The sequence below is a fragment of the Mus pahari genome, chromosome 1 (assembly GCF_900095145.1).
Source record: "Mus pahari chromosome 1, PAHARI_EIJ_v1.1, whole genome shotgun sequence".
NCBI lineage: Eukaryota > Metazoa > Chordata > Mammalia > Rodentia > Muridae > Mus > Mus pahari.
This window is the reverse complement of record NC_034590.1, coordinates 7,214,007-7,236,149: the sequence shown is the minus strand read 5'-3', so window position 1 is coordinate 7,236,149 and position 22,143 is coordinate 7,214,007. Positions and strand designations below refer to the sequence as shown.

Genomic DNA, 22,143 nt, shown 5'->3' with positions numbered 1-22,143 from the left:
TTCTCTTCTCTTCTCTTCTCTTCTCTTCTCTTCTCTTCTTCCTTCCTTCCTTCCTTCCTTCCTTCCTTCCTTCCTTCCTTTCTTTCTTTCTTCTTTTTTTTTTTTTTAAGTGAAACCAATTCAAATTTTTCCTCCAAGACCTGGAACTCACTGTGTAGACAAGACTGGTATCAAACTCACAGAGATCTACTTGCCTCTGCCTCCTGAGTGCTGGGATTAAAGATGTCCACCACCACCACCTGGCTCCAACTCAATTTGTAAAAATAACCTTTTTTTAGCCTGGTGGTGGTGGCACATGCCTTTGATCCCCACACTTGTGAGGCAGAGGCAGAGGCAGGTGGATCTCTGTGAGTTCGAGGCCAGTCTGGTTTACAGAGGGAATTCCAGAAAAGCCAGGGAGGGTTACACAGAGAAACCCTGACTTGAGAAACCTAAATAAATAAATACATACATACATACATATGGGGCTGAAGAGATAGTTCAGTGGTTAAGAGCATTGTCTGCTCTTCCAAAGTTCCTGAGTTCAATTCCCAGCAACCCCATGGTGACTCCTAACCATCTGTAAAGGGATCTGATGCCCTCTCCTGGTGTGTCTGGAGACAGCTACAGTGTACTCATAAATAAAATAAATCTTTAAAAAAAATAAACAAATAAATGCAACTTGTTTTTGAGATTGTAATCATCTCACATTCCTCTTTTCTTCTTCTAAACCCTCTCGTGTACACTGTACACACATCCTCTTTGTTCTCTTTCAAATTTGTGGCCTGTTTTTCTTAAGTTGTTACGTGTATACATACATATATTTTCTCCCTAAATATACATACAACTAGATCAGTTTGTATGATGTTACTTGTATGTATGTTTTTCGGGCTGATCATGTGATCATTTGGTATTGGATGACATATTTGTCTGCTCTTGAGGCCTTGGGTGCCCTCTGCCGCCATCATCTTAGCATATCTGTTGGTGGTGTCCTTGTTCATGTCTTGTTTAGGTAGCCATGTTGGTAAGACTTAGTGGTGTAACTTGTGACATTTGCTGTGACACAGTTTTAGCAATATTTCTGTTCTTTGGCTTTCTGCCTCACTGTCTGCAATGATCCCTGAGCTTTAGGTGCAGGAGCTGTATTATAGATGTATCAGTTAGGACTGGACTCCACAACTGCATTTTAATTGACTATGTTTCTCTGTAATGGTGGTCTTCTGTTAAAAAGAAAAGGTTTATTGATGAGGGATGAGTACTACACTTAACCTGTGGGAATAAGGACCAATACTTAGAACATAGGGGTCATTCTGGGTTAGTTACATGGTAGTTGAAGGTTCTCCTCCAAGATACATGACTTCTTTATCCCCGGATAGTTGGCTAAGTTTCCAGTACCAGGCATGATTTCCTTTTGTTGACTGTGCCTTAAGCTTAATTAGAGAACTATTGGTTACTGTCAAGGTGTGCTTGCCGCTGTGGCACTGTTAAGGTTATTATGCCAATCTGGTCATTTCAGTTTATAGGCATTGTAGCTAGGTAGGACATTGGTTTAATTTCTCGCCTTTGAAAGCTTGGGAAAATTGGAATATTTCATTTAAACTGTGTGTGTGTGTATATATACACCACTTACATATATTATAGATATGTTTAGATAGTTAATAGTGTGATTCCTTAGGACTTTTTCAGACGTTCTATTATGCTGCTCCTTTTCTGTATTTATCTTCTCCCTCTTCCATTCCTAACTAAAGCTCCTCCCCCTTTCTCCCTTCAGATCACTTGTACCCTGCTTTTGCCTCTCTATTGCTCCTTTTCCCACTTCTACAATGGGCCCTTTTTACTTTCCCAGTTTCTACAGTTAGTCCAAATCAACTCTGGAGATAACTAATTAAAAAGTTGAAAAGCGGCCAGTCCTGGTGGCTCACACCCTTAATCTCAACAGTAAGGAAGCAGAGGCAGGAGGATCTCAGTCAGTTCTAGTCCAGCCTGACTTTCATAGCAAGTCCCAGCCCAAACCAAGGCCTGTCTCAAAACAAAACAGGGGCTGGAGAGATGGCTCATCAATTAAGAGTACTGGCTGCTCTTTTAGAGGACTAAGGTTCAATTCCCAGCACCCAGATAGCATCTCACAACTGTTAGTAACTGTAGTTCTGTATGATCGGCACCCTCACACAGACATCAGGCAGAACACCAATGCACATAAAAATAAATCTTTAAAAACCAACAAAACTCCAGTAACAATAATAAATAAAAAGAGAAAAGTAAGGAATTAAGCAGATTTTTGCTTTTCTGGTATGTTATATAGTAGCCAAGTAGCCTGGTTGGGTTAATGAAACTTCTCTATAAAAGCATCTTAGCACTTTTTAGTCTAGAAATGACAAAACAGATCAGAAACGACATTTTGCTGACCATGAGGAATTCAGTTACTCAAACAGTGATGGTAATAAAGAATAAAGCCATTTGGTGAAAGGTTGCTGAGGAATTACATGAAGGAGGAATTAGGTCTTCTGTACTCAAATCCCAGTGATCAGTCCCTGGTCACTGTCGCCAGAATCAAGGCAGATGATATTTCCCAGTGTGAAAGCTACACAGTATGAAAATTATGTCCCCACGTGATTTCCTTTCCTTTGCTTTTTCCTTCCTTCCTCTCTCTCTTCCATCCTTTTTTCCTCCCTGCCTCCCTTCTTCCCTTCCCCATCCCTCCCTCCCTTCCATCCTTTTTTCCTTCCTTTCAGTGTTGGAATGAAACCCAAGAGCAGGTGTGTTTTACTGCTGAGTTACACTTGTAATCTCCACAACATACAGTCTTGTACCTCTCTTATTCTTGTTAAAAAAACATACAGGACCAGAGAGATGGCTCACTGGTTAAGAGTGCTGACTGTTCTTCCAGAGGTCCTGAGTTTAATTCCCAGCAATCACATGGTGGCTCACAACCATCTGTAATGGGATGTGATGCCCTCTTCTGGTGTGTCTGAAGACAGCAACAGTGTACTCATACATGAAATAAATAGATAAAAAATAAAAACAAAGACCAGGAAAAAAAACCTGAAATAGTCTGGTCACGCTTCTGAAGTGAACTTTGAGTCTGTAGAAATATGGGGTATAATGTACCGAGTTACACAATACCACAGGAAACTAATCTGACAGGAGGTGGAATATTTGGTAGTTAGTTGACCTGATTTGTTTTAGTCAGTTGCATGAAAATAGGTAAAGGTACTATTCTAGATTTAAAAAAGAATTAAGAGAGATAACAACTAAGCAAAATGACCTTTTGGGAAGCAGAATTCAGATAGTGATTAATTTGAGTTGGTCAGATGGTGGTGGGGAATGCCTTTGATCCCAGTACTCAGGAGGCAGAGGCAGGCGGATCTCTCTGATAGTGAAGCTAGCCTGGTCTACAGAGAGAGTTCCTACATAGTTAGGGACACATAGACCCTGTCTCAAAAACAAACAAACAAGTTAATTTGAATTAAGTTTGAATGTGTATTGGCTCCTGGTTGATTGGATTTTAATTCAAGACAAAAAAAAAAAAAGGATAGAGGCAGGGATAGATGAAAAGTATGTGTCACCATGCAAGATGGAAGCCTTTTGATGGGTGCGTAGTGATATTCTCTGCTTTACTTTTGTGTATGCTTGGACATTTTCCAAGTGCGAAAACTAGAGAGCATTACAAATGCATGATAGGAGTACAGAGGATCTAGTGAATGATTGTATTTCTTGGAGGGGTTAGTGCTTGTGAATTGGTCTTTTAACAGTCCAGGCTGTTATTAGGTAGTTTAGGAAACCCAGGGAAGTCAAGCATGGTACTACACACCTACATTCCCAGTAGGATCCTAAGAGATGAGGGTGGTGAGTTGCAGGCCAGCCTAGGTTACACAGGGAGACCCTGTTGAAAGAAAGAGGGAGGGAGGAAAAGAAAGGGAAGGAAGAAAGAAAAACGCAAGGGGAAATTAGATTTCATGGGAAAATAATAAGTAATCAGCAGTAAAAAGAGTTCAGAGACTATAATTTAGGTAGAGCTAGCTTTTCTGAATAAATGTTTATGGCTGCTGATCAGTTCAGATTTCATATGATTGATTAATGACATATTCTTGCAGCCTTTCTTTAAAATTGGATCATCTGTAAAATAGTTGCCTAAAATCCTCTGATTAGGGCTTGAAGTCCTAGGTTCTATATTCAGCACCACAAAAAGCAACCAGATGTAACACACAGGAGTTAAGTATCCTATGCATCTGGTCCCTCCAGTGTCTCAGACCATTGCTGTACACACACAGAGCACATCCCTTTATGGGAACTAGGCTTCCTGCCACCCAGGCTAATGGTAAAATGTTCAGAACTAGGAAAGTGCGATTACCTGGATGTGGAGGGACCCCTGTGAGTGCTTCCTGACTGTAGAAGCCCAGCCAGCTGTCCTGCTTTGCTTTTTGCTTTTTGTTCCACCATCCTCCTGATAAATAACTGGGGAAGTAGCTACCAGCTTGCAGAGATGGGTAAGGACAGGAAGTGCTCCAGGCAGATGAAAAGTCTGTGGCACTAGGTGTGAAAAGTGTGCTCTACTACAAATGGAAAATGGCCTCAAGCCTGGCTGTTTCAGTTCTTCTTTCCTGTATCCCATCCCCCCTACCCCCCCCATTTATTCTCTCATTCCCTCATCCCCCCCCCCCCAGGAGGGGCTGCTATTTGCTCTCTAGTGTCTACTCTCCTTTTTTCTTACTAAGAACCTCTTTGTTTTTCAGCTGTGTTGTTTTGGGATTACCCTTCATAGTCTCCTGACAGCTGACAGTGATCCTTGATAAGGTCTAGCCCATGGACCTGTGACAGGAAGTACTAGATGAGAACAACTAGGTCTCCTCACTTCATCTCCTCCACGTTGTACAAGTTGTTCAGGATGCAGGTGGAACTCCTGAAGGTCAAGCCCCATACAATTCAGGGAGTTGTTATTAGACATAAATCTGGTGGTAGTGAGTGAAAGAAGCTATAGGCCATAACAGTAATCCAGGCAAGAGATTATTGTAGCTTGGAATGGAACAGTTGTATAGGAGACAAGTAGGTTTTGTTGTTACTAGTTTTTGTTCATTTGTTTGTTTTTGGGGGGGTATGGGGGAAATTGGGCGAGAGTTGTCTGTTTTTTTGAGACAGGGTCTTGTGTAGCCCAGTCTGGCCTTGAACTCACAGAATAGCTGAGGATCACTTTGAATTTCTCCTGTTTCCACCTCCCAGGGTAACGGATTACAGGAGTGTACCACCATGTCCAGTTTAGGACTAGATTTTTGTTTTTTGTTTTTGTTGTTGTTTTTGTTTGTTTGTTCTTTGTTTTTGTTTTGAGACAGGGTTTCTCTGTGTAGCCCTGGCTGTCCTGGAACTCTGTAGACCAGGCTGGCCTCAAACTCAGAAATCCACCTGTCTCTGCCTCCCAAGTGCTGGGATTAAAGGTGTGCGCCACCACTGCCTGGCAGATTTTTATAAGGTAAAATATATATAATGTAGAGCTTACTGTTTTAACTGTTTACAAATGTTCAGTAACAAACCAACCAAACAAAAAAAACATTTACATGGCATATAGCCACCACCACCACCATCTATCTCTTGAACTTTACTTATCTTGTGAAACTCTGAAAACTGGAGTTGAGTGGTTTGCATGTAATTATTTGTTTTTGTTTGTGACTGCGGGCGTGCACATACCATTGTGCACATGTAGGAGTCAGAGAACATCTGGGAGTTGGTTCTCATCTTCCTCCTTATTGAGACAGGGTCACTTTTGTTTTTGCTACTGCCCCATATACTCTAAGCTAGCTGACTTGGAACTTCTGTCTCCCCCTCTCATCTCACCACAGGAGTGCTTGGGTTACCAATGGATATTACCACAACTGGTTTTTTGCTTGGGTTCTGTGGATTAGGCTTTTATACTTGAGCAGCATTTGTGTGGGTTTTTGTTTGGTTGGTTGATTTACTTTGGTTTGGTTTGGTTTTTTGCAAGGCAAGGTTTCTCTGTCTAGTCCTGGCTGATCTAGAACTCCATCTGTAGACCAGGCTGGCCCCAGACTCAGAGATGTGCCTGCCTCTGCCTCCCGAGTACTGGGATTAAAGGTGCCCAGCACCATTATTTACCTAGTTGTATGTTTTTTGTTTGTTTGTTTGTTGTTTGTTTTTTGTTTCTGTCTGTTTTGAGATAGGTTCTCTCAATGTAGCTCCTGGGTGAGTAGATCAGGTTGGCCTTGGACTTAAAACGATTTGCCTGCTTCTGCTTCTCAAGTTCTGGAATTATATGTAATGCTGGTGTGTGTGTGTGTGTGTGTGTGTGTGTGTGTGTGTGTGTGTGTGTGTGTGTAAGAGAGACAGAGACAGAGATAAAGGGATTGATAGATTGACAGAGGTAGAGATGGGGGGAGGGAAGGAGGGAGGAGAGAATCAAAGATGCCCTCCAGGGTTTCTTTCTGTACCTGGGTCTCTTCCTAATACTGCTGTTGACTGAGATAAGAGCAGATGGAAGAGACACCTAGAATAATAGGTCTGGGATACCTGTTAACGGTGTGGTTTTCAGTAGATAGGTGAACACACTTTGAGAGAGGAGAGCTGAGGTCCACAGCTACAGAATATGGGAACTGTCAGTTAATAGAAAACAGGATGCAGCTATCAAGTGAGTGGTGCAACAGCAAGCCTTAGAGTACTCCAGCAGGTAGAGGTCAGAAGATGACTGGGAAGCAGCCATGGAGTCTGAAACTGGATCAGCTGAAAAGCCAGGAGAGATTTAAGCCAGTACAGTATCTTGGATGTTGGATGTCAGACAGAGGAAATCAGTCAAGGCAGAGGAGAGGCTCACCCTCTCTGCATTGCTAAGATAGGCTAGGCTTCTCTGACCTATCCAAGAGCCACCAGAGAATCACCAGTTAGAAACGGTGGGTGGGGTTGTTAGTTAGGGTTTCTGATAGATGGAGGTGAGAGCTCCGAGTCTCAGTAAGGCTGCTCCTGAAGCACTGATTCAAGTTACGGTTTTTTGTTTTGTTTTGTTTTGTTTCGTTTTTTTATGTTGTTGAACCCAGCCTGACTTCAAACTCATGCATTTGAATGATTCTCTTTCCTCAGCCTCCTGAAAAGCTGAGACTACAGGTACTTACCATGCCTAGTTTTGAAGCATTCTTAAGGGCAATGACAACTTTTTAACAAAAATATACTCGGTTCAACAGAAAAAATTCCTAAATTTTAATGGGCTTGTAGGCCATACGATGTGTGGTGACATGGATATATTTTTAATTTCTGCCCCATAGAAACATACAATATAAATTTGGTTATGGAGAAAATTTGCATCTGAAGTGGGGAAAGAGTTTAAGAACAGATGTTGTCTTTGATTTACCATGATTAATGTGAATTTAGATATTTACCTTCTGTAGCCTTTCCCTGGATAATCTTTTTTTTTTTTTTAAGTTGTATTAAGATTTATTGCAGTGAAGCTGAAACATGACTTCTTATGAGGTTAGAGAGATGGCTCTGAGGTTAAGAGCAAGTATTGTTCTTGGGGAGGACCTGAGTTTGGCTTCCCTGCATCCATGTTGGGTGCCTTACAACCTCCTGTATGTAATTCCAGCTATAAGGGATTGTTTGGACTCTATGGGTACCTATACTTCTATGGACACACAACATATGCATATAGTTTTTTAAAAATCTTGAAAAAATGGCTAGGTGTATTAGAACAAATCTTTAATCCCAGTGTTTGGGAAAGCAGAGGCAAACTGATCTCTTTATGTCTGAATATGAGGCCATCCTAGTCTATATAATAATTTCTAGGCTAGCCAGGGCTACATTGTGAGACCCTGTCTCAAAAATAAGAACAAGATATTTAGCACATATAACATGGCAAGCAGTAAGTTAGATTCAGGACCCTATGCATGCTAAAACAGGTGCTGTACTATTGACCCATAATCCCAGCCTGGAAATATATTTTTGATATAATTATTTTGGGAAATGAACAACAAAACAACATATAATAACATCTAGATATTACTAAAATATCCAAAGTATTTTATTTATTTATTCGGGAATAGTTAGTACTGTTTAGTTTTTAGCAGAACCTCTACCCCTCCAAGCCCTGTCCAGTTTAAAGTGAAGATGTATCACTGTCAAAGGCTTTGCGTGTCATGGTGCTTAGCCCATGTGACAGACAGGAGCTCAGAAACCACCTCTGCTGTTTTTACTGGCAATATAGCGCTTGTCCAGGTCAGAATGTACTTTTGTCTGAACATGTGGTGTTGTAGGCATATACTGACTTTATTACATTCTCTGGTTGTTCCACCTTATGTACAGCTTGGCTTTTCTCTGTGATTGAAAATTCTGGCTGCAAAACGATCTGTACATTTTTTGCTAATCAAGGAGCCACACTCCTGGGATGGAAATCCGAGTCTTGCGTGATCAGCAAGCATTCTCCCACAGTACAGCACCAACAGTCTCTTGTCAGTGTTTGCATGCTATTTTCAGTAAGCTTGCTTTTTTTCCATTTTTAACCTGTAGTGCGGTTTTCATAAGTACTTTCCATAGTCTTTAAGTAGTCTGCCTTCTCTGTTTCTCCTGAGACACATTTAGATAGCAGTATTAGGGTCTGGTCTGTGGGCTGGGTCATTGTGTAATGACTCTGGAATTACCATATAGACAATAAGCTGTATTCAAAACAAGGTTGTGGACACTGAAAATCAAATGGAATTTGTAAGGTATATGAGTACTGGAGAGGGGGAAATGATGGAATGGCTTTGGAATTTCAATTGGAAACAGCCAATCTGGCAACATGCTCTCACTCTAGAGACTTTTTGTCTGATCAGACATAAGGTACAGAATGGCTTAGTTCTTACTCGGGGTCTGAGAAAGATGAATTGTTGCATGGAGTTAAGCAGAGCATTGAACTTTTGGGTTCTTCCATCTGTAGTAATATGGAAAAAAAGTAAGCTGTTTTGGGAGATGAGGTTGGCCTATAGGCATCCACAGTTCTGTTCACATGCAGGTAGAAAGTGCTGAATTGGGCTGGATCCTAGGAAGGAATAGCTGCCATAAAATTTCAGAACATATAGGTTGACCTTCAACAACCATGATGGTATAGAAAGGATGTCTTAGCTCTCAAACAGGATGGTCTTAAATTAGAACCCTTTGTAATCTGCTTAAGATATAAAACTTACTGAGAAGAAAGAGGACGTGGTGGCTCAGGCCTATAATCCCAGTACAAGGTCACCCTTGTACTAGTGAGGCTACACTAGTGAGGCCAGCCCGGATGAGCTGTTGCCTCAAGAAACATACAAGTGGTGTAGAGAGATGACTGCTTTTGGAGAAGATCTGAGTTCAGTTCCCAGCACCTACACGGCAGTTCATATTTTTTGTAATTCTAGTTCCAGGAGATCCAAACCCTCTTCTGGCCTTTTCAGGCACTAGACATACACATGGGGTATAGATATATGTGTAAATAAACACACAGATAAAAATACAATATTAACAGCAACATTAAACAACCAAACAGGTACACCAAGAAGAGAGGGACTCTGGTTATACCCATGTGTACAGTTTGGTAGATACTGTGCATACAGTATAAGAGAATAAGAAGGTTCATGTGCAGCCGGGCGTGGTGGCGCACGCCTTTAATCCCAGCACTCAGGAGGCAGAGGCAGGTGGATTTCTGAGTTCAAGGCCAGCCTGGTCTACAGCGTGAGATCCAGGACAGCCAGGGCTATATAGAGAAACCCTGTCTCAAAAAAACAAAAAAACAAAAAAAAAAAAAAAAGAAGGAGTTTCATGTGCTCTGCTGTTCTGCTTTGAGACCTGGTCTCACTCTGTAACCCATGTAGATTTGAGTTTGTGGATCTCATGTCTCAGCCTCCTGAGTGCTAGGATTACAGGCATATACCATGGCACCAGGCTTATGATACACCCTTCTTGGCCATCAAGAATTTCCAGTAATCAGGGTTCTGTTTCAGTAGCTCCCTAACTATTATCTGCTTTCCAGAATGTCTTCTCTTTAGTACCTACCCACTATTGTTTTTACATCCTGGATCTTGTCACAGGCAGACAGGGCACCCTGGTGGTCAGAAATGTCTTTTAGAGTGAGACAGACATTCCTCACTTAAACCTACTTGACATTAAGCAAATTTATCTTTTTAAGCCTGTTTTGTCATCTGTAAAATAGGTTACTTTACCATGTGTGGGGCTCCTGGCATGGGTTAAGGTGGTGGCTATTGGTAGAGCTTCAGTGCTATTTTATACTTAAGTGCCTGGCCTTGACTGTTCCACTCGCCCGCTCTCCAGCTTATCCAATCTGTTCTGCAGCCTTACATGCCCTGAGTCTGTGAGCTGAGAGAGCCGTCTGTGACCCTGGAACACACTCTTCCAAACCTGTGTGAGGACAGTCCCCAAGAACTGGCCCATCCCTAAGTCAAGGAGGGTGAGGTCTATTAAGGGCGTTGAGGGCTGAGCCAGGAAGGGAGAGGAGATAAAGAGGGAGCAGAGACAGGAGCTTCGTCCTCTCAGAAGGTGATGTTTATGTGTCTGTTACTTGAGGTGACATTTTATAATAAGTAGTCACTGAAACCAGTTTCCAAGAGTCAGGCTAACTACTGGTTAGGTTGGCCTTTAATTATTTACAGCGTGTATTTTGTCACAATCTTAATTGGGTTATGCTTTACCCATCGTGGGAAAGAAGAGGGCAGTTCTTAAAGAGAACTACAGCTTAAATGACTCATCTAAGGTCAGGTACATAATAAAGAGCAGAGACAGCAGACTGACCCTAACCCTAACCCTTCATAAAGCTCTCAAGCATCTCTTCTCCCACTGCATCCTGCAGCAGGATTCCACCTTCACCACTCTAGCAGTGCATCAGGAGGACTTACCCCAGCCCCATGTTTCTGTGATCCAGATACCAGGCTTCACTGCCATTTCTCAGAGTATTCCTCTCAGAGTAGGAAGTGAGGCTTTCTTCCTTGGTTTATCCTCAGAGAGCCTTTTCCTCACCACCTGCCAGGCAGCTTGTTCTCCAGCTGCATCTGACCTTGTGCCGTGCCTATTTATGGCTTTGTTGTCTCCTAGCCCCATTAGGATGTAACCCTCCTGAGCACAGGGACTTTCTCATCCTCTTTCCTGTGTACCCTCAGGGTTTTTGTACATATTAGGCATTCACGTATTATACATTTATTATTAGAAGGAGCAAGTGATTTTCATTGGTCAGAAGCTGTGAGAATGTGACCCCAGAGCAGCATGGCACTTCACTTCCCCTCCATTCCTTTCTCCCATAGCTTGCTAAGAGGCCAAAAAAGAGGGGAGAGAGTGCAACCTGGAGGAGCCACCTGGCTCCTCTGTGCTGGCACTATGGGGAGCTTCCTGGTGCCCTCAGCTGGTGCCAGTTAAGACTGAATTTCTGTTGTGTGCCTGGTCCAGTGCTGCCACCCTCTGTCTGCTTGGGTATTGAAAGTGTTGAAGACAACAGGACATACTTGCTAAAATCGTAGACGCTGAACACTGAATGAAGAGACTGCTCTGCTTGTTTGTTTTGTAACATAACCTTTGTGCCTGGTTTCATAACTTGTCTAGCCTTAGTCTTTTTCTCTGTAACATAGAGATGACTTCATAGGGATGTTCTGGGTTGTGACACAACCCATATGAAATCTGTAGTGTAGACCAGGCACATGCTGAATGCTTAGTTAAAGCTGACTGGTAGTGTGTATGGTACTAGACAGATGGTGCTTATTCATGTCAGGAGTCTCTAGCTGGATTCTTAGGTCTGTGTCCTTCACCCTACCCTTCATAGCCATAGCCTTAGTGGGGAGGAGCTCTGAGGAAAGGGGCAGTGGAAACCCAGGAGGTAGAGTTCAGCTTTGATTTAGCTGTTCACTTAGAGGGTGGACACTTTAATATGAGCTTTTTGTTTGATTTTTTTTTTTTTTGCTTTAGTTTTGGATGAAACTTTAAATTAACTTGTTTGCTCTGGTGCTTTCTACAGGGGAGAAATCATTTAGAGAAAATAGGTATTACTTTGGGAGCTGGCCTGTCCCAGTTTCTGTAGCAAAGCAGCTCTGTTGTGTGATGCTGGATTGGGTTTATGATTAAGGGCAGCATCTGACTTAGATGTGGCTGAGTCTTTAGGCTGCTCCAAGGTACAAGACGGGTGAGAGCATGGGGACTCTCATGGATGTTAAATCTTTGTGAAAAACAATGCAGACTGGTGGAGCAGATGGGGTCTCACCAGATTGCCCAGGAAGACTTTGAACTTTCAATTCTCCAAGCTCAGTATCTTTTTCAACTAGCAGCTTCTCCTGCTTTTTAGAAAAAAACATAGGGAATCAACAAACATCACAGCTGTGCCCAGGTTAGAACACCAGACTGGGAGTTGTACACTCCTGAAATCTAAGAAATTCAGGAGACTGAGGCAGGGGGATTGCAAGTCCAAAACCAGCTTGAACTACTTAGTGAGACCCTCCGGTACAAAGTACAAAGATTAAAAAGGACTGAGGGTGTTAGCTCTTCCTCATTCTACTCCAGGCCCTGGGATAGCTTCAGTACCACCAGAAACATACAGAGAAAGTAAGAGGGGAGGTGGCAGTGGTGCACACCTTGAGTACTAGCACTTAGAGGGGACAGAGACAGGTGGGTCTCTGAGTTTGAGGCCAACCTGGTTTACAGATTGAATTTCAGGACAGATAGGGCTATCCAGAGAGACCCTGTCTTCTGGAAAGGGGGGTCGGGGGAGGGAGTATAGTCACTAGGAAGCAAGAAAGGGAACAGCTTCCCTGGTCTCCAAGCAAATATTCTTTCATGGCTTAAAATGTTCATTGGGCTAACAATTTAGAACACTTGTCTATTAGCAGTGGGATTTGGGCTTCTATTATTGTTTTGAAGCAGGGGAAAGATGGCTTCTAACTCTCTTTGTAGACCAGGCTGGTCTTGAATTCATGATGCACCTACTTAAGTCTTCCAAGTGCTAGAATTACCTGAATGTATCACCATATCTGTCAGATTTATTGTTTGAAAAAAAAATTCTGGCTGGACATGGTGGCACATGCATTTAATCCCAGTGCTTGGTAGCCAGAAGCAGACAAATTGCTCTGAGTTTGAGACCAGCCTGGCCTACAGAATGAGTTCCAGGACAGACAGTTCCAGTGAGATACTATTTGAATTATTAACCAGCCAACCAACCACTGATATGTGTCAGATTAGTGGGTTTCTGCCCTGTTGATAGAATTGTCTCCTATGTTTTGTTGACTCCTGGAACACTGACTGGTCTGTCAGCTTTGTTTTGTAATGACTAGGAACACGACAGACAACTGTATTCATAACAATATTAGCACAGCACTGAAACAACCAGTATCTTTGGGTTTCATTCCCAGTGGAATGTTTTCTTCTAAGTCAAACCAACCTTTCAGATTTTTACTCACATACCATAACTTTTCCTTTGCGTTCTGAATACTCTGTGGCCACAATTGAGATTATAAATGGCTCTGGCCCACAGGAACAGAGTCTAGACTTGGGAAGTGAGGACAGGTGGTCGGAAGTCGGAAGACTCACTTGTGCCTGAGGCTTACTGCTTGCTTTGAAATGTTTTGACTTCTAAATTTCTAGTATCAAGGCCCAAGAGGCAGGCACTTGTAAAGCAGGGGGACTTTCTAGCATTGCATGCTTTTATGATTGCCAGTGTGTTGACAGTTGGAGTTACTGCACAAATCCATGAGCAACCCCACAGCCTAAAATCCCCTGGCTCTCTTGTTTTCACAGGTGTTGGGGCGATGTTTCTTGACAGTGGTGCAAGTCCATTTCCAGTTTTTGACCCACGCCTTGCAGAAAGTCCAGCCGGTGGCTCACTCTTGCTTTGCCGAGGTAGTTGTGCCAGAAAAAAAGAACAGCAGTAGTCTGTCTGGCGTGGGCCACACACCTGAACTGGAGGAAGCTGTGCGATCCTGGCGAGGTGCGGCTGAGGTAACTGACCTGGGAGAGGCTGCTGGGGTTCTTTGTCTGTTGGCTCCCAGGAAAGCCGCTTGCTTTAGACATTAAGTTGTAAACTTACCACTAGCTTGCTTCTTCTTGTTACAGCAAATGTCTTTAACAGCACTTACTTTATGTCAGGCCTATGCCAGACATTAAAATGATACCTATAGTGAAAGGCTTACAAAAACAGGACACAGAGGGTGCAGGAGTTGTCTAGACCCAAAAGAAGGAGCCTGCTTCTAAATGGGAGTGGTATGGGAAAGTCTAAAGAAGTGAGTCAGGGAGAAGGCTGCCACCTAGGTCAAGAAGGACATAGTGGGAGAGACCAGATCTTTTGGGTTCAGACTCCATCTTAGAGAACCTAACCTAAGGTTAAACTCAAGTTAACTAACAGGCTAGTACCTAGCACCAGTTTCCAGGCTACTCTGCCCGCAACAAGATCTCCGTCTAGCACAGTTTCCAGGTCATCCCCCAGCAAATCTGCACCTCCAGGTTACAAACCTGCCCCTGACACTTCACTTCCTAACAACCACCATCAGGAAAAATGCAGAAGTTGAGTTTATGGCCCAGCACCAGCCAATTATGTTAAAGGCTATAATTGCCCACCCCCCATCAGATGTGCACCAGGCAAGATAACCCCTTTCTTGCCTCTATAAATGCTTACCTAAAACTAGGCTCCACCTTCCTGCTGTGTCAGGTTTGGCAGGGAGCCCAAGCATGAGCTTAAAGAGACCCTAATGCAATTGCATTGGATTCAGATCCTTGGTGGTCTTTTTGAGGTTCACAAACATTTCCTGGCACAACAAGTGGAGTTGGCCAGGAGGGTGAATGTGTAGTATGTGTGAATGTGTACCCAGTTAGGCTAGGTAACAGGAGTGTTTGGCAAGATGAACCTCACAAATACCTGGGTTTTAGGAATGTGCCACCATGGCTGGTCTTTATGGTGCTGGGATTGGAACCTGGGACTTCATGAATGCTAGGTAACACCCCACCTACTGAGCTACATTCTCAGCCCTGTTTGGGAGTGTTTTGTTTTTTTAATTAGTTAATTTTGTTTTTCAAGGCAGAGTCTCTCTGTAGCTCACTTTATTTCAGACTGCCCTTGAGCTCAGAGACCTGCCTTCGTCTGTCTCTCAAGTACTAGGATTAAAGGTGTTTGCCACCACCTTCCTGCTATTGTTGTTTTTATTTTAAAGATTTATTTTAAGTTGTATACTGGGGGAGTAGTATGTGCATGTGAGTGCAGGTGTCTGTGCAGGTGTTCAGAGGGAAGCATCGCATCCCTTGAAACTGGAGTTACAGATGTCCGTGAGCTGCTTATGTGTATGCTAGAAACTAAATTCAGGTCTTCTGCAAGGGCAGTACACACTTTCATCTCTGAGCTATCTCTCCATCCCATTGTTATTTTATTTTATTTATTCATTTATTTACTCCCAGACTGGCCTCTGACTCATGGCAGTTCTGTTTTGGTCCTCCAACTGCTGGGTTACAAACTTGCGCTGCTTCTGTCGCCATCTTAGACATGTTTGGGATCTTTGTAATTCTTGCTCTGCAACTATGAGGACTGGAGTTTGGATCCCCAGCTTGATCACTGGAGTTTATCAGCATAGCCAACAACTTCAACAAAATCCTTAAAAACCAAAATGATCTTAAGGTTCAGAGACACTGCTACAGAGGACTGTGACAGTGAGTGAATGAGAGTGGGTGAGACCCGGGGCTGCCTCTGTCCGCTGTGTGTGTGTGCATGGGTACCCTTTCTCACACACATAAATTAAAAATTTGTAAAACAAGAGTCTTAAGTAAGCCAGACCCAGAAAGATGAACACAGAATATTTTCTCTGGTATACAGAACCTAGATTTAAATTTCTGTAGGTTGTGTCTATAGTCTTTATGTGTGTTTGTGATGAAAGGGGGCCATGATAAGGAAGAAAGAAATCTTGGTCAGGAGGAAGGAAGAAAGTCAAACGATACATATGACATGAATGCAAGGGCATGCAGGCAGGGATGGGGAGCAGGAGAGGGCAGTGGAGTTGTGAATTAGTTGTGAATTAGTGGCAAATGCAAGAAAGTGTGATAATGAAACCCATTACTATATATGCCAACTCCAAAACTTCAGAAAAATGAATAGAAAAAGATGCTTAGCTGACCTAATCCTAGGTCCTCATTTATCACTTGTTTTGCATGTGATCTTAGCCATATTCCTACTAATTTATTTGACACATGAAGCCTTTTATTTTTTAAAGATCAGAAGCTACCCAGCACAGCTTCACTAGTGGGTAGAGAAGCTTGAGTGGGATAGAATGGCATAGTGATCAGATTTGGGGAGGGACATGCCAGTGTCCAATGAGCATTCTCCGATGGGCTTCTGGTTCCCGTACAACCTCTTGGTTGAGGACCTGCTTTAGAAGTGGGCTGCCGGCCATCTTCAAACCTTTTCATGGAGCATCCTACCTAGTATACAATTCTTCCTCTGGCCACTCTAGCATGGTATTCCCTAGTCCAGTGGCTCTCAGCCTATGGGTCAGTCCTTTTCGGGGGTTGAATGATCCTTTTACAAGATACCTAAGACTATCCAAAACCATAGATATTTGCATTATAATATATTACAGTAGTGAAATTATAATTATGAAGTAGCAATGAAATAATTTTATGGTTGGGGGTCATCACAACACGAGGGACTATATTAAAGGGCCATAGCATTGGGAAGGTTGAGACTAGTCCTTCTCTACACCCAGAACTTGGATATAAGCAAATCAGAAATAGTTTTTCATCTGGCAGGGTGGTTCAATTGGTGAAGGTGTTTGCCTTCGAACCTGATTGTGCTGACTTTCATGAGTCATATGATTTGAATTACCCCACAGTTAAGTTGCAGTGGATTGCCTTTTGTTATGGACCTATAGCCAGGCATGGTGGCAAATACCTGTGTCACAGAACTTGGGAGGTGAAGCAGGAGGATCAGGAGCTCAATCAAGGTCATTCTTACTTAGTGCATTCAAGGCCATCTTAGGATATATGAGACCTTAGGATATTTATGTTTCAAAATAAATGAAATTCTGATCTTCCATCTCTTCTCCTTTCCCAGAGAGTTGCTCAGGTTTTGACACTATTCCGTTTCTGATGTTATAATACACTGCTGTGCTGCTGTCTGTCTTTTTCCTGTTATTGTTTGTGTGGCTTTCTCTTTCATGTAAAAGGTTTTCCTCAGAAAGACCCTCAATGGCACTTAGAGGTTGAGTTGGAGGTGGGACTTACTACTGTCCTTTTCCCCTGCTGGCATGGGTTCAGGCCTTTGTCTGTAATCTGGCTTCACAGCCCTCTGTCATTGCTTCCAGCTCCAGCCTACAGCATATTCCCTTTACACTCTGAAACTTGAGTGCCACCCCACTGATCTTTTCCCCTGCCCACTTCCATGTATCCAGTGCCCTTCTGCCCACTGCTTCCTGTGGGTGCCCATTCTGTACACTACCTGGGAAAATGGAGTCTCCTGGTGCAGTCTTTCTTCCTGCATTCCAGAACAGTACCACTTCTCCAGCTCACCTCCACCCCATCTGTCCCTTCCCTTTTATGACAACAGAGGAGGTACCTTTTTCTCAGGTCCAGGGCTTACCTTGGCATTATTTTATTTCCATTTTCAAGGAACTGGCTTCTGCCATTGCACCCAATATTTTCCCTTTCAATACTTATATGCTTCCAACCTAAAAGTCTACCTGTTTTTCTGTTCTTTGGACAGTAAACTTCTTGAAGTTGTCTTTTCCTCACCTTTTTTATTCATTCTGAAAACCATATATTTTCTGATTTCTCCTCAGTCAAATAAATCTTTCACCTTTTATTAGAAATCATGAAGTACTATGGGCATATAAAATGTGCTATGTATTAGCAGGATTTTGCAGAAGGTAAAGGGGTTGACACAGAAACCTGATGTTTTGTTCCGTGTAATAGGTTCTAAGGAAAGAACAGATTCCCCAAAAGTTGCCTTCCAATCTTTACATGTAGAATGTGGCACATGTGTGCCCAGTCTCAAACTACACTAAGTAAATACATATAAGCATTTAGAATTAAAGTTAAGAAAAAAGTTGCCTTCTTTGTACCGAGCTGTCCTTTCTTCATCTGCTTTGCTAGACTCTCCTCAGAGCAGCTTCTAAGTTGCACTTCTTATGGTTCAGTGTTGGGTTCCCTTCTCCCGAGGGGATCTTGGCCCAGTGTGGGACTTAGACCACTCCTATGTGAAGGGATGCTTCAAATGTATATGCCAGCCTGCTTCCCTATGGACTCCAGGGCCCTGAATTAAGCGGCTCCTCTCTTAGGTTCCCTGGGTGGTTCATTTTTGGCTTCTCATGTACATGTTTCTCTCTGTGCCATTACCTATGGGAGTCAGTGGTGCCATCTGACACTAAGCCATACATGTGCCATCTGACACTAAGCCATACATTCAAGACCCAAGACTGACCTTTCAGTCTTCCCATCATGTCTGTCCCCCATTCCACCAGCTTACCCACCCCACCTATCTCCATCTACTGTCACCCCCTAGTTTAGGAGTTTGGTCATACTTCTTTCTGGACTGCATTCTCTCATTTCTGCCTCACCACTCTGATTTTAAAGTGAGACATCATTGCTTCTCATTTTGTTCAGGTCAAATATGGATGCCTTAGTATGACATACTGAGTACTGCCATGTCAGACTCCTGCCTTGCCTGTGGCCATTGCTTGATCCTTTAGACTTTATGGAGTTCATTAGTGTTCTGCTCCTTCACCTTGGATCGCTATGGATGTTAGGGTTTGTCGGTGTCTTTATATACTATCACCTACTCGGAGCAAGTTCTGTTCCAACTTTCAACCTTAATTGTGTTTTTATGAGATGGGTTCTTATTTTGTAGCCCAGTTTGTCCTGGAACTCATAGTCCTTTACTTTAGAGTGTGGCGAGTACAGGTGTGGCCACTGCAGATGGCCCCTCGATGCCACTTTCAGTCCTGCTCCCTACTGCAGTTTTAGTTACCAAGTTCACCTTTGCCTGGTAAAGCATCATCTTCAGGAAGGTGGGAACCAGACTGTGTGCTCTAGGTTGGGATAGTAGCTAGCACAACTCCTGTGGACTAAATGTTTCACTGGAAGATTCTTAGAAGTCAGCTGGTTTTCATCTTAAGTCTCTGTATTAGGTTTCAAGGCTTGGTTAGACAGACAGCATGGCTTGTGAAACTAAAAACCTTGAGCTTGACAGCATTCAAGCTGTTAGTTTTCTTTCCTGCAGGTCTGTGCATTTTGTAAATATTAACATTTCTATCCTGACCTGGAAGAATAGAGACTTAACTCCTAGAAATGTTACTTGGCCGGGGGTGGCAGTATAGGCTTGTAATCCTAGTGCGTAGGAGGCTGAGGCATGCCAGTTGTAAGTTTGAGACCAGCCTAGGTTACATGGTAAGATCATCTCCAAAAGTCTTCCCATCATGTCTGTCCCCATTCCACCAGTCAGACTCTGACTTTGTAGTGTGACCAGTCCAAAACCCTGGTGTATATCCAGCTCATGTAGTTCATTTTAGGTATGGGATTTGTTGCTGCTGGTACTGTTTGAATTTTACTAGTAACTATAATTGCCTTTCTTTACCTACTAGTTACTATTTATGTCATAGGCTACATCTAGATTAAGAGACAGAGGCTGTGATGGACGCCTGGCAGGAATCGAAGTCCAACAACTCTTTTGTTCTCAAAGTGCAACAATTCCTGAGCACCAGCTAAAAGAGCTAAACATAAAAATCGACAGTGCTTTACAGGTAAGTGTGTCAATACTGTTAGATACAAGTCACCAAGGGGGAAAGATCAGAGTCATGAAGTTAGACCACTCAAAAAGGTAACAGACTAATAATATGTCCTCAAGTCTCAATAACTGTAGGAAAATTTTAACATAGTGTATTTATTTTTCAAGAATTTCATTTATACATACAGTATATTCACTCCACTCTCCTTACCTAACTCAGATCCACTCCCCACAACTGTAGAAATTTTAAGTTCCTATTTTTGTTAGACTTCGTCATATTCTAATCTGTTGCATGATCTTGATTCTTACAGGCATATAAAATAGCTTTGGAAAGCTTAGGCCACTGTGAATATGCAATGAAAGCTGGCTTCCACCTAAACCCAAAGGCCATTGAAGCAAGTTTGCAGGTACACTTTTCTCTCCAGCGGCTCTGGGAGGTTGTGGGAGTTGTTTACTCAGTTCTGTGGGAACCAAATGCTTTATCACATGAGCTGTGGGTCACCTCCACTCCCCTATTCAAACCTCTTCCAGGGCTGCTGCAGTGAGGTGGAAGCTCAGCAGACAGGGCGAAGGCAGACACCCCCACAGCCCATGCAGTGTGAGCTCCCCACAGTTCCTGTGCAGATAGGATCGCACTTCCTGAAAGGGGTCTCCTTTAATGAGTCGGCGGCCGACAATCTGAAGCTTAAGACGGTATCTTTCTGTGGATTCCCTGGGTTCCAGTACCTGAGCATGAACTTGAAATAGAGCTGTTACAGGAAACTCAAGGGCTTTTGAAGAATATACATTAAAAAACTAAAGTGGAAATCATGGAAGGAGGCTCTAACTTTTCTGAGTACAGTGATGGACAAATGTAGGCCTTCGATGTCTCTTCTTTTTTTGTGTATGGTGCTAGGGGTTTAACTCAGCTTTACATATGCAAAGCAAACACTAAGTCACACCTTACCCTGGCATAACATAATATGACATTCACTAAGCAAGTTTTATTAATAATTTTGTTCAGATCTTTTAAGAGTTTGAGAGTACACCATGAGCTGTTGATGCTTAATAGTTGTTGGTGGAGTTTGGAGAATTAGGTAATAGAAATCTTAACTAGTAATAATAGTAAGTTGTGAAGCATCATGGGAAATACAACAAACAAAGTACTTTCCATACATTGTTTTATTTAATTAAGTGTCTCATTGAGGCATGAGTATTCCCCCATTCCAATTTGACAAAGGAACTGAAGCCCAATGTAATATGCCTGGACCTGGAACTTGGCCTCAAATTCATCTAAGAGAGTTCTAGGCCAGGCAAGGACACATAGTGAGTTCCTGCCTCCAAAAACTTTTTTTTTTTTTTTCCAAATGGCATGATCTGGGTGCTGTCAGAGTGCCTCTCTTATGGTTGCATAAATATACCCCTATAAATTTTGGAGCCTTACCAGTGTTAAGAGTCTTGAGATGTAAACTGTCCTCTCTCTTGTCAATCTGTAGCATACCATGTTACAACTCATCAAGGAAGCAGGCTGCTACAATGGAATCACACCTAGGGATGATCTTCCTGTGACTGAAGTCCTGAATCAGGTGTGCCCGTCCATGTGGCGGGGCGCCTGTAAGACTGCTGTGCAGCTGCTGTTTGGCCAGGCAGGGCTGGTGAGTATATGTGAGAGCATGAGAGCACAATGCAAAACACTGCACAGGCTGGGGCAAAAGGAAGAGTTGGAGGCCAGCCTGAGACACATAGGAAGACCCTGCTTTCCCTTCAGAACTGAAAGTTTTGTTGTTTGTTTTAATACCTTTGTAACCTGTATTTGCTGGGAATCTACTTGCAAAATGGTGATGTTATACGCTTTCCTCATCTTAAGGTAACAAACACATTAGTACTGCCTGTGTGGGCCTTGACTGGCCTGACTGCTCTGTAGCAACACTGGAGTTTCCTGTTGCTCAAGTGAGCCGGGCTGGTGGCCTCCTATCTCAGTCCTCTGCGTTCTGCTTGTTCTCTGACCTCTCTGAATTTGGCTCATTCTTCTCACCTTTACAGGTCAGCCCCTGTTTCACCTACTCTGAGTCCACTTATGAGGCAGGGCCCCAACCCAATCATTTCCTATCCTAGTTCTCTGCCCATTACCTTTTGTACAAGAAAGTGGCAGTATCTGCTTCGGGTAAAAATTTACCTTTTATCTGTCAGAGAAAAGGAAGATAAGAAACTAAAGAAACTTCAGGTGGAGTCAGACCAGGTCCAGAGCTCAGCATCTGTGATCACTGTTAGCTTTTATTGTCTGCCATGTCGACCCAAGTAGCTTGTATGTACTAGATTCTGCCTCATAGTCATGGTTTGAGAGTGAGACCTTGTCTAAACACACACACACACACACACACACACACACACACACACACACACACACAAACTTTTAATAAATACTTTGTAGTCTGATTTCTGATTTATTCATGAAAAAACAGATTAGAATTGCTTTTGTCCCTGTGTCATGCAGATTA

The 22,143-nt window shown here is 42.8% G+C and overlaps 1 protein-coding gene across 4 annotated transcripts in view; it reads left to right on the top strand.

Moving 5' to 3' along the window:
* Window positions 1–22,143, top strand: part of Kiaa0355 (KIAA0355 ortholog) — an 81,946-nt gene that overhangs the window by 35,331 nt on the left and 24,472 nt on the right. For all 4 annotated transcript variants that reach the window (XM_029535094.1, XM_021195844.2, XM_029535086.1 and 1 more), the window contains 5 exons: window positions 13,708–13,908; window positions 19,542–19,682; window positions 19,978–20,073; window positions 20,198–20,359; window positions 21,142–21,300. In XM_029535094.1, the coding sequence (XP_029390954.1) occupies window positions 13,708–13,908; window positions 19,542–19,682; window positions 19,978–20,073; window positions 20,198–20,359; window positions 21,142–21,300 (759 nt within the window). The remainder of the gene's footprint in view (window positions 1–13,707; window positions 13,909–19,541; window positions 19,683–19,977; window positions 20,074–20,197; window positions 20,360–21,141; window positions 21,301–22,143) is intronic.